Below are 12,304 nucleotides of genomic sequence, written 5' to 3'. Positions count from 1 at the left end.
AAAGAATATAAGTACTTCTTCTTCATAAATATTATAATTTAATTATTGAAACAATAATTATATATATTAAAATATTTAAGAAGAGCTACATATTCAGTCGAAACTGATACGTAATGAGTGTTCGTTTTCAGTTTCGGTAAAAGTTTCGGTCGGACTCTATTCATATGTATAATAAAGTTTACAAAATTCTAATTAATATTTAAGTTATAGTAACATAAAAATTTTAAAACGCTTTAAATTAAATTTTATCCCAATCGTAGCAATAAAATTGTTTTCGTGTTGTCGCTTCTTGCTGGATTGCTAGCTAGAATAAATTTTTTCCACCGTATTGCCTACATCGTATTGGTTGCGGTAGTAACAATGACTACAATGCCGGCATTGTTAGTATCGTATAACCACTACAATAAAAGGTTCTAATCCGGTTAAGAATCCAGTAGGAAAACGAGCATCGTGCCGCAGACCTAACTGATATATTCGAACAGAAATTTTCAGAAAAAGAAAGAAAATTCAAAAGCAATGAACTGGTATGGCAGGTTTAACATTTCTGTACAAAACGCTTTTGTCATCTATCAAATTAATCCTTTTAATATGATACATTTACACATAAACTATGCATATTTCCTGCGGATGATTTAATACAGATCGAGGGGCGGAGTTTCGTCGTAAAGTTTTTCCCTTTCGCCGTTTTTAAACTGCCGCTTTCGCTCGTTGTTCATAGCTAACAGGCGACGCTGTCTTTTTATACCCATTGCACATTCATACAAATCCTCGAGTATCAACCGACACTTTTCCTTGCCTCTATGATAACCGTATGCCTCCATGCAGTCCATATACATCAGCTCATATGGCCCGCATTTATGAGTTTGAAAATTGCGTACATGAAGAAAGACATCTGTGGGAGGTCCTTTGAACATGGGCGCACCCCATTTCATCCAAAGGATATTATCGTGGTCTATCATGATGTATATCTGAAAAATACAGTATTTTTAGAAATCACAACTCATAACATATCAGTCAGTATTTTAGAGTTTTAGTATTTTAGCATGATTCTTACTATAAAATATTCTATGTGATTATAGGGAGAATCCGAAAGATTCGCTTCAATCGAATATTTTATCTCGGTTCTATTTCTATCTCGGATATCCGGATACTCAGATAAACGGATAATCGTCAAATGCAACATCTGAAGAATATAATATCTTCTTTAGATGTTGCACTTTAAAAAAAAATAAGTATCATAGTGCGTATTTCAAAAAAAGATATTTATTTTGAGATACAAAGAGGGTAATTTTTGAGAAAGAAAAACGAAACAAATTCTGAGAAAGAAGTCTATTTTTTACTAATAAGGAGAAGGCGAAAAAATATAAAAAAAGTTAATATCTTAAAAACATTAAAGATTTTAACCTGCATAATCAACGCAGATGTATAGTATGTGCGATCGCAATGTAGCAAGGTATCGTCTATTTCAGAGCTGGGATTTAGTTACACATTTCGGCTGATTTTCAGCTTGGTCCTTGCCTCTTGCTTCACCGACTCGAGCGTAGCCTAAATGTATTAGCAAGGGGCGAACAAAGCTGACAATCCAAAATATGTAGTAAATCCCAGCAGTGGGGACTAGAATTTGTTACCTGCGATGCTTTTCAAACGCTCGGCAAGATATACTTCGGATATATATATCTATATATATCACAGGATGTCTGGAAAATTGCCCGGAATATTTCGGAAACTAATTCGGAAAGAAGGAAAAAGAAGCTTCTTAAATTTTTCTAAAATTTTCCATTAATAACTCTCGAATATGAACCAACACATTCGGGCAGCATTTGGATATATGGTCGCGTAGAAGGAATTGTTGCCGACATAACAAGTGACCCAGTGAATAAGAATGGATTGAAACGGATTCAGTTCTTCAAAAAAACTCATTCGCGCGCGCGCGAACGTTAAGTGAATCCTTTTCAATCTGAACATATTCTTATTCTTTTATAAAATTATATACAATCATCAGGCAGTTATAAAATACGTTATCGTGAATTGAAAAATATAACTGTAATTATTTAACTCATTTAATACTTCTCAATTCAAAATTTTAAATAGGAAACACAATTTTTCTATCCAATCAAATTCAAGTATTAAAAAACTGCATTTCCTATTCAAAATTTTAAATTGAGAAGTACTAAATGAATTAAATAATTATGTTTTTCAATTCACGATAACGTATTTTAGAACTGCCTGATGATTGTATATAATTTTATAAAAGAATAAAATGAATTTGGATTGAAAAGGATTCACTTAACACGTTCATGAATGCGTTTTTCTGAAGAAGTAAATCCGTTTCAATCCATCCTCGTTTACTGGGGATGCTACAAGTCTAATATTGAAATAATAATGTAAAGAAAACCGTAACTCGCCGACTCGCATAAAGGCACAGCAGTGTCGCTGCACTTGGCTTAGCGCCGAGACACTACCGTATTATCTTCAGATTCAGTAACTTTTGTTGGTGTCCCATTCCTTGTGACCATTGAAGGTTAAAATATAAAGTTCTAATGTGATCTTTTTGAGTATGACTGACGAGTCTGTGACAACATTCTGTAACCGATTCGATTCTCTTTAAAATATATTATTATAAACACAAAAGATATTATATTTTTTTATACTAGCCCAATCTCAGATTTAAGTGATGAAACAATCCCTTAAAACTAATGCATATTTGATTTCTATGAATCAGCAATATGATAATATACAGAAAAATGTTTTAAACAAAACTTCTTTTATGGTTTCTTATATATTTTAACTGTATTCAGACTTTTCAAAAATATAATATTTTGAAAATACCATTATTCCCATTAATTTTGGGGGTTTGTTTCATGTCTTAAATCTGAAACTGAATATATAATAAAAATGTCTCTTAGATTTTTGTATTTAGTAACATATTTCAATGAGAATCAAATCGATTCCGAAAAGTTATGACCCCTATGAGTATGACTTCATCCAAACTCTAATTAATTTAATTAGCAACTAATTCAAATGGTAGAATTACTTGAAGCAAAATTTCCATATAATTCTTTGCTTTTAATCCAATCTTTTCTCTCATATAAATCCCATTATATAAAAATAGCTGCTAGTAAACGAGAATGGATTGAAATGGATTGTGAAATGGATTTAGATTTTCAGAAATATGGATTCACGAATGTTAAAATGAATGCTTTTCAATCCTGAATACATTTTTATTCATTTGTAGGAATTGCATGGAGTATATCTCTATGTCTTTCAATCTAAAAATAATATCAGCTTTTTCTGTGCATTGTGAATATACTGTTCAATTCAAAATTTTGAATAGGAAATACAGTTTTTTAATTCAATTGCATTTGAATCTAATTGAATCCAATTAAATAAAAAAAAAGTATTCGCTATTTAAAATGACATATTCAGATAGAAAAAATTTCAATCCACTCTCGACTGTATTGATAATTCTATTCATGTTACCAATGGCATTGGTACAAGTTAATCATCTATCAAAGTTAGACTAAATATATAATCAAGATTTTTGATGAGCTAGTGAATGATGCCAAAGAAAATAATGAAACTTATCTTATATACATTGTCAAACAATAAAACTTATTGCAATTTACTCGCATTACAAAAATAACCTCAATTGAGAAAGTATCTAAATCGGGTCATAAGACGCTTATTGCATCTAAAAGATGACTTAAAGACGTCTTATGTTAATTTTAGACTTTATGTTGTTTGGAAATGATTTGACAAACAATTTTTTTACATGAGAAGATAATCTATCTCTACAGAAAAGTATAATAATGTAACTTGTTATGCATGCAAAAACGAGAGAATGATATTACATACCGATACAGATAGACAATATCTCGCTTTTTGTAATTATTATTTACGTTCTAAAATTCTTAGAGAAACTTTAACGCGTAGAAAACAACCTCCCTATTTTTACATAACCAGCAATCGACATTAAGTTAGGTCGATCAGGTTGATGTAGGTCTGTTCTTTTTAGGGCCATAGCACGCAAAAATCTTAAAACCTGTTACACATAGAGTCGCTATTCGTAAGTCGTAAAAAATTGGCTAATTACAGTTGAATATGACAAAAATAATCGACTATGATTGATTAATTTCTTACGGCTTAGACCTGTTCTTACGAATTGCGACTCTATTGTTTAACAGAACTAAGGGTGTCATTACATAAGCGCGGAAACACGGAAACGCGGAAACGCGCAACCAATCAGTAATCGATGAAACGCGAAACCATAACAGCGGATTGCTTCTGATTGATTACGCGATTCCGCATTTCCGCGTTTCCGCGCTCATGTAATAGCACTCTAATGCGTCATCTACAATGGCTACGTTTACACCGTGCATTTAGTGTTTATCCTGTAGGTTAAACAAAGACATCTATCGTATAGGTCGCGGACTAAACGCATAGTGTAAACGTAGCCAATGGCAGTGTCAGTAATGGATGAGACTAAAAGTAAGAAATTGACCAATCACAATCGATTATTCTTCTTACATTCAATTGTAATTGGTCAATTTGTAGTGCAAATACAACAAATAGTCTGCTTTCTGACGTGCACTAGACTGCACTAGAATATACGGTTCATTTTTATTTTATTTTATAAGAAAATTACAGAATATATTTTGATTATAACAAAAGTTTTAATTAAATCGTCAAATTTAGTCAATAGATAATATAGAATATAATTATTTTTTAAAATAATTATATTTTATTTGTTAAATGCAAATGTCGCGTTAAAAATGTATTATGGCACCCTCAGGGTGTCATTACATAAGCGCGGAAACACGGAAACGCGGAAACGCGCAACCAATCAGTAATCGATGAAACGCGAAACCATAACAGCGGATTGCTTCTGATTGATTACGCGATTCCGCATTTCCGCGTTTCCGCGCTCATGTAATAGCACCCGTAAAACACACGTAATGCGTGGTCTACAATGGGGAGTAGCAGTAGTGGATTAAGGAGTAGACGCAGAAATCAATCATAATCGAATGTGAGAAAGATAATCAACTATGATTAGTCGATTTCTGCACCTACTCCTTAATTCACTACTACTACTGCCCATTGTAGACCACGCATTAGATTGGATTCGCTACTGGCCTTACGGTCTCTATCGTGATTGGCCAATTCGCATACTGATTATGTCTTACGGCCTTACGTTTTTATATGTGCCATGGGCTTTACTGCTTACGTTTTACTGCTTAAGTTTTTTTTGTGTTCTATGGCCTTCTTGCACAAGTGTATTTTATATAGTTCAAAAATTGGGGTGAAAAAAGAACAGGTAATCGATTGTGTATCTTGAAATGAGGTGAAAATTACAAAAGTGAACAAATTCATTACATATTGACCAATTAAATTATGAATATTCTAGTGAATTGACTCACTTTTGTAATTTTCATCTCATTTCGAGATACACAATCGATCCCCAGATGTCTTTACGGCGGTAGCGGGAAATCAAAACTGTCATTACAGACATGCGAATAAAAGTTACTCAAAATTTTACAGAAAAAGCAGCAGTTAAGAAAATGTCTGCATAAAAAATGTCTATAGACTTGTCCTTTTTAGCTGAATTTCTTGCATGATACATCCCTTTTCTCTGTTCTTCTTTGCGGAGAAAAAAGGAAGAAAAATGAACTGTCAAACGTTTAGCAAACGGAACGAACTTTATGTCAACAAATATCTTATGCAATTTGTCTTCTCATTTCTTCAAACTATTTGTCTCGAAAACTATTTTTATCTGGCAAAAATTTCTAAATTCAGTCTCGGTAGTCTAAAGGCTTAGGACGCTCGCACGGAATGCAAGAGATCCGGGTTCGACTCCCGGCCGAGGCATTATTTTTCGCAATAAGTTTTATTACAGTTTTTAAGTTGGGGAATTTGGGGGATTATTAATATTTTCAGATTTGATTGCGTTGAAAGTCCGACAACCATATCGGCACGCAATTATCATTTCTGAAATTAATTCATTTAAATGAATTTACAATAGTTCAACATCTTAACGTTCTGACCGTTATGGCGCTTCTTAATTTAAAATTATTATGTTTAACATTAGCGGTCTTTCAATCTTATTATTGTTCTAAATTCAGTGTTTGACTAATTAGAATAGGTATACCAACATGAGCAACATGAGCGTAATTCAACAGAAATGATAAATAATAACGGAGGAAGATTTAAATAAATAAAGATGAAGGTTTCTGTTTTGCGAAAAAACTAATGCATACAATAACAAATAATTTAATACATGAAATACAAATAATAACGCATTATTGTATTTTAAGTAAGTTACTCTAATTACATTTCCACCATAATGAATAAAGATTAAGCCTTTAAGGGCCTGGGCAAGATGTTGCGAATTATAATTCGTTGTTTATACATTGTTTAATTCCTTTATACAATTTATATCTTGAGGTCTAAACAGTTGCATTAAATTGCATATAATACATTGATCTTTTTCGTTAACTTAATGTAGAAAGTTCACTGTATCGTTTTAATTTTAAGTACTGAAGAGAACCCTAACCGTGAGTAGAATCATATGTAATATTATATAGAATAAATTATAATTTGCAACAATATCTTGCGCCGGCTTTTTATTTATTTTGATCCAATTTTTTAGAACCTACACTAATCGATTTACTATCCTATTAATGTATAAATGTCTCAGTTTTTATCATCTTGTGCGCTAAATTTTGAAGCAAAAATTCTTTTATTTCTATTCATAACAAGAAGTCACTGATTTTTTCTCTCATTTTCTTTAAAGCTGCTCTTTGTTGAACGGCCAGTAACAATGGTAGTGGCAAATTGTGTAAAATATCCGAATTTCGAAATATTTGTCTACAACTATAACAGAGATGTCTCCAAACGTCCTCTGTGGTTATTTGTCTCTCTCTATTCTCACAATTACAGTTGGCATTATCATTACAGCATCCATTATTATCCGAGTATGTAAAGAGATAATTTGATTCTCCGTTTTCTTCATTATTAGAAGAACTTATTGTATCGATGCATTTGGAAGACATCAATTTGGAAACCTCGATTGCTCTCATGGCAGTCACTTCATTACCAGAAGGGATAAAGTTCAATCTTGCATCACAAAGTGCGCAATTATCTTCTATACTTTCCTGTACGTTGCTCCTCGGACTTATTTTATCAGCTGTGCGGAATACGGTGGATATTGTACCAGAAAATTGAGATTCCAGTTCTATCGTAAAATTGCATGCTAATGCCTGTATAGAAGTTGCCGGTATACTGTCTTCTATTGATTTAACAGGTTTTATCTTATGGTACTCTGTTTCCTGCTGTGTAAAATCTCTCATCGGTTTGAGTATCTTAATGTCGGTACGAGCATCGCAAAAGTTTGCTTGTGTGGAAAGTTGTGCGCCTCGTCCTAGGCATACATCACTAAGTACTTTCGTAGCAATGTTCGTAGCAGAATCAGCTACAAATATCTTGTTACAATTAAGTTTCCGAGCTGCCGATAGGAGTAGTTTTCGACGCAACTGATTGAGAAAATCCGTCCTTGAGGTATTGTCCGATAAATCAGTCAATATCGCATGCAGTCGATTATCATTTTCATAATTTATCTCTTGATCTATCGGTTTTATATTCCAAGTATCCTCTTCGTTTAAAACTTGACTTATTGATATAGCATAACTGTTAAATCCAGAGACCTTCGTTTCCTCAGCAATTTTATGTTGTAGTATACTCCTTTCATTGGTTTTTTGCATATTATCTGTTAACACACATACAGAATTTGTCTCGATCTTAAAATTTCACATGGTGAAAAAAATACATGATAAAAAATTGAATATGATAAAATATTCTGCTAATTATACAGTAATGGAGCGATCATTGTTCCTCAAAAAGTTATTAATAAACAATTTTTTAAATAATGTCTTATTTCTGCTACATATAATATTAAGAACTATTCTACGTCCTTCCCTGCTTATGTAATGATTTTACACAAAGCGAGGTGTACCCGATAAATACACCTAATATTCGAATAAATGAATAAAAAATGAATGAAAATATCCATTCGAATACATTTCTTTTTTATTCGTTAAGAAATGAGTAAATACTTTTTCATTCCGTTTGAATGAATACTTTTTGAATATGATTACAAATATTTTCATTTTAGCATTGATTTCTACTCTGTATTATCTGCATATAGCAAAATGGGTATTTTCATTCATTTTTTCTGATGCTAGATGACAGACTATTGACACGGCACAATACATAGTTAACGAAATGACGATAAAAATAATGTCATCTCAAATAACAATTTAATATATAAAATTATATGTTATCTCAAATGAAGACTTATGTAAAATTATATGTCATCAAATATATTATACTTATAAATAACAAATGTATTGCTTTCTAAAATATATTTTTTTAATTTCTGAGTTTTCCTCATCAAAATCTAAATATTACATCAAAAATAAATAAAATTCATTTCTTTTTAATTTAAAATCATCAAAGAACCGGTTATAGTTAAAAGGTAACGATTGCTTATTGGAGCTTTCTTTTTCAATTTATATTTAGTTTGAATACTTAAATGAATATGAATATTCGTTAAATAATCATAGTTTTTTTGTGACTAAATATTTTTTAAAACTTAAAATTTTGAATGAATATATGATTAATTTTTTTTTTAACGTGAAAATATTGAATAAATACAATTTGTAGCTCAATTACAACGAACTATATTCTAGGATGTATACTAGATTTTCATGCCTTTGACACATAAAATTACATATTTTACTCATTCTTAAATTATTTTAAGTAAAAACTTTCTGTACTGAATATGATTGGTACCAAAAAATAAGTCATGTTTAAGATTTTCCTTTACACAGAAATAAATACGTGTTTTAATTGTTTTTTTTTATGTATATATTGAATTTATTCAAAGTAATAATCAATTTGAGTAACACTAACTACCATGTATTTTAATTATGATTATTTTTATCATTTTTTAGTCACTTTTTTGTGAAAAGAATCACTTTTCATCTTTTTTCGTTCACTGCTGACAGCTTTACACTTGCAGTATCATAATCTTGTTTATGTTAAAAGGATACAAAGATTGTATTTTGTTAATCACTATAAGTACTGAAAATCTGTAGTATATGTAATGTGAACTACAGATTTTCAGTACTTGCAGTGAATAACGGAACACATTTAAGATGTATCTATCATTCCTATTAATGCACAGTCATCCATTATAAATCCAAACAGAAATCGATTACAAATGTTAAAAAGCAATGGCTGCATTTGAGCAGCTTTGCAACTATTGTAAAATTCTTCAATATGATTAGTTCTTGCTTTTGGTTCCTTATAGATCTAAACGTATAAATCAATCATATTGAAGAATTTTACAACAGATGCAAAGCTTTCTCTACTGAACACAGCCAGTATCAGCTGTGAACAGCGCAAACAATTGACGCTGAGTCAGCTGTCAAATGGTATTAATGTTGTTTTTGCAGTTGATTTGTAACAAACATTTGATTGGTTGTTTCTCTTCTATTACTGTCATTATGTACAATTATACACTTTGTATCCTTCCACCATGATCTTAATAACATATCGAAGTCATCGTAGGATGGTTCCTCTTATCATATAATTACCAAAATTCTTGATTTATATAGGAGACTTACCATCTACATACAAAATTATTGTCTCAAAAATAAGTCTTTTGTGAGCAGATTCACTCATACCAGCTTTAATGAGATGTAAGAGCACGGTAGAATTTAATTCCCCTGAGTGATCAATCAATATTTTCTCACCATGGCGAATAATTTTAGATTTACCGAGTGCTGCTCTAAACTTGTGGTTTGTAACATTTAGGAAACAAGTTTTGCAATAACCACTTTGACCAAGTAATAAAATATCGGCGTTTTCGCATCTGCATTTTCTGCATAGTGTCCTATCTCTGTTGAAAACAAATATCATCAATCTATATCAATCTTATTTTTTCTTTTTTATTTGTCATTATTATACTTACGATGGTAAATCTTTTTTTCTGTTTCTAGCTATGTCATCATCGTTACCATCAAATATGCAATTGTTTAACGAACACATCTTTCCTTCGCAATTTGTTCAATAAAATATACAATTTATGGTAAATATTAAGAGCTCGTCCACCTCAAATTTTAATAAAAATATATTAAATCGAGGTGTAAAAATAAAGATTTGACAAGAAAAATGTATCGCTCTGTTTTGTGAACTGAAATATTAATCGTTAAAGTTGACGATTAAGGTTAAAAAATTAAGGTTAATCTGTCACAACTGCAAAATGCAGCGAAAAGATAAGATGCGGGTATATAGTCATCTTCTTTTTAATTAATTATGGCTCCCGCTTCCAAACAAATAGGAGGTCGATACAGCCAGATCACGTTTATGATTGTTTTCCGTGTATTAAAAAAATTATGCAACACAAGCGAAAATGGCTAAACCCGTTCGAACATCGGGCGCCTGCGTCTATGGCGTCGTAAAGTCACTAGATTTATAAAGTACCGCAAACTCGCATCCATTTTGACGCAAAACGCGGCCATTTCAAATTCACGCATTTGTATACTTTATTTGTGAAAATGAAGCCTTCGAGTACGTAAATCAATGTTGTTGAATTGTAATTAGTTTATTTATGACCAAAGAATATAGGAATGCTTAATTTATGTGTTCTTTAATTTAATATAGATTTATTTGTTGTAGAAGTTTTGTGCATAAAAATGCACGAAGGATACGTGTAAGTACAGTTCGGAACTGTTCAGGAATACAAAAGTACACGTCACACGTGTGATTACTGCACGAGCTTGAGCATTCTTAAGATATTATTTAGCCAGGGTAAATGTGTTTTTCCCGAGTTATCTCAGTATTTTTTAAAAGTGGCTGACTACAATCGTGGATTTAGTCACACATAGATTTTGAGGGTTACCGAGTGATATCATAACCTACATTTATTTCTTTATATCAAGATTCTATTTCCTCGTTTGACTAGCTGTTCGTTGTCGTACCGAAAAAAGAAGATATATCACCGAAAGAAGACAAATTTTATAAGAGGTGAATGTTGAGTTTCATTCATTGTTTGTAAGAATTTACTGATTAGATTGCATATAAGTAAAGCCTGATTCTCCTCTCTCTCAATGATAAATTTACGCCTTCAACATCGATATTGACGCTTGAAAATGTCTTGAAGAAATGTACGGTAAGGTTAGCTGCATCCAATTGACCCAATATGTACGTTGGTGTAGTTCGAATCATGTACTATGTGCACTTCGGCCATTTTGATGCATCATTTCTGAAAGAGTTTGCGGTACTTTATAAATCTAGTGACTTTACGGCGTCGTCAAGACGACCGAACGGGTCGTCCAAGACCGCGGGATGATTATGGCTACGTTTACACCGTACGACTGATAGCGACCTGACCTATATCGTGACTCAAAGTAGGTCTAGTCACCAACCGTTTACACCGAAAGGGATTTAAAAATTGATTGGGTCATATTTAGTCCACGCTGGTCCGAATTAGAGCCATCTATCATATTTTGTACAAATTATTTCCATATACAGCATTAGTTGAGGAAGTAGGATGCGTTCCATTTCTTATTGTGCATAATGCATTATTTATCCTTGTTTAATATTCGGTGAATAACAAGAATAAGGGTGCCGTCACATACAGCCCGTAATCCGTAATCCACACCGGATGTCTGCAAAAGTTGCTAGGTATTGCGTCCGTAACGTTACGTGTGTTTTACCTTCTTGTGTCCCATGGAGCCGTAATCCCATGAAATTTCCGTAAAAATTACTAGTTATTACCAGTAATGCTTTTCCTAATTTTATCTATTTGACTAAATTTGACGATTTAATTAAAACTTTTGTTATATTCAAAATATATTCTGGAAGTTGACTGGTTGCATTGTTTGTAATCCTTTCATAAAGGTCTCCAAAATGGAAGTCTGATGCTAGTAATCTTTTTCCATCATTTCCTTTTCCCATAGTTTTATATAATCTAGTTGTGCATACATTGTATCATCAAACATGTGCATTCTTCATAACTTCGGCCTGTTTCTTCACAAAAACTTCTGCAACAAAATTCTCCGCTAGCTTCATGTGTGTGTTGCGACCTAAAAATACACAAATAAACAATATTATTCTGTGAATTTATTTGGAGAATAATATTGTTTATTATGAGCCCAATTTCATCAAAATCGAAGATGAGGCCCGTATTCTAAATAATTACCATTATTTGTATTATTTTGATTAGCAAAGGCATTGGTACTTA

General features: G+C 31.9%; 2 protein-coding genes across 2 annotated transcripts; both read right to left on the bottom strand.

Annotated features, from left to right (window-relative positions):
• Window positions 1-562: 562 nt before the first annotated feature.
• Window positions 563-3,975, bottom strand: ND-15 (NADH dehydrogenase (ubiquinone) 15 kDa subunit). The gene is made up of 2 exons (XM_018458428.1): window positions 3,856-3,975; window positions 563-968 (listed from the first exon to the last, which is right to left on the bottom strand). Exon 2 carries the CDS (start codon window positions 957-959, stop codon window positions 633-635), a length of 327 nt encoding a protein of 108 aa, XP_018313930.1. The 5' UTR covers window positions 960-968; window positions 3,856-3,975; the 3' UTR covers window positions 563-632.
• Window positions 3,976-6,615: 2,640 nt separating this feature from the next.
• On the bottom strand, window positions 6,616-10,196 carry Ctu2 (Cytosolic thiouridylase subunit 2). Its single transcript, XM_018458404.1, has 3 exons — window positions 10,031-10,196; window positions 9,684-9,958; window positions 6,616-7,762 (listed from the first exon to the last, which is right to left on the bottom strand). Exons 1-3 carry the CDS (start codon window positions 10,105-10,107, stop codon window positions 6,747-6,749), a joined length of 1,368 nt encoding a protein of 455 aa, XP_018313906.1. The 5' UTR covers window positions 10,108-10,196; the 3' UTR covers window positions 6,616-6,746.
• Window positions 10,197-12,304: the final 2,108 nt, after the last annotated feature.

The sequence above is a fragment of the Mycetomoellerius zeteki genome, unplaced genomic scaffold (genome assembly GCF_001594055.1).
Source record: "Mycetomoellerius zeteki isolate Tzet28-1 unplaced genomic scaffold, Tzet1.0 scaffold73, whole genome shotgun sequence".
In the NCBI taxonomy this organism is placed as follows: Eukaryota; Metazoa; Arthropoda; class Insecta; order Hymenoptera; family Formicidae; genus Mycetomoellerius; species Mycetomoellerius zeteki.
The sequence above is the reverse complement of the archived record's forward strand: the minus strand, read 5'-3'. Positions and strand labels throughout refer to the sequence as shown.

Coding starts and splice junctions, on each gene's coding strand:
- Ctu2 (XM_018458404.1), bottom strand. CDS start 10,107: ATGTGTTCGTTAAACAATTGCATATTTGATGGTAACGATGATGACATA. Junction 9,959..10,030: donor AGAAAAAAAGATTTACCATC/GTAAGTATAATA, acceptor TGTTTTCAACAG/AGATAGGACACTATGCAGAA. Junction 7,763..9,683: donor AATAATTTTGTATGTAGATG/GTAAGTCTCCTA, acceptor GTGTGTTAACAG/ATAATATGCAAAAAACCAAT.
- ND-15 (XM_018458428.1), bottom strand. CDS start 959: ATGATAGACCACGATAATATCCTTTGGATGAAATGGGGTGCGCCCATG.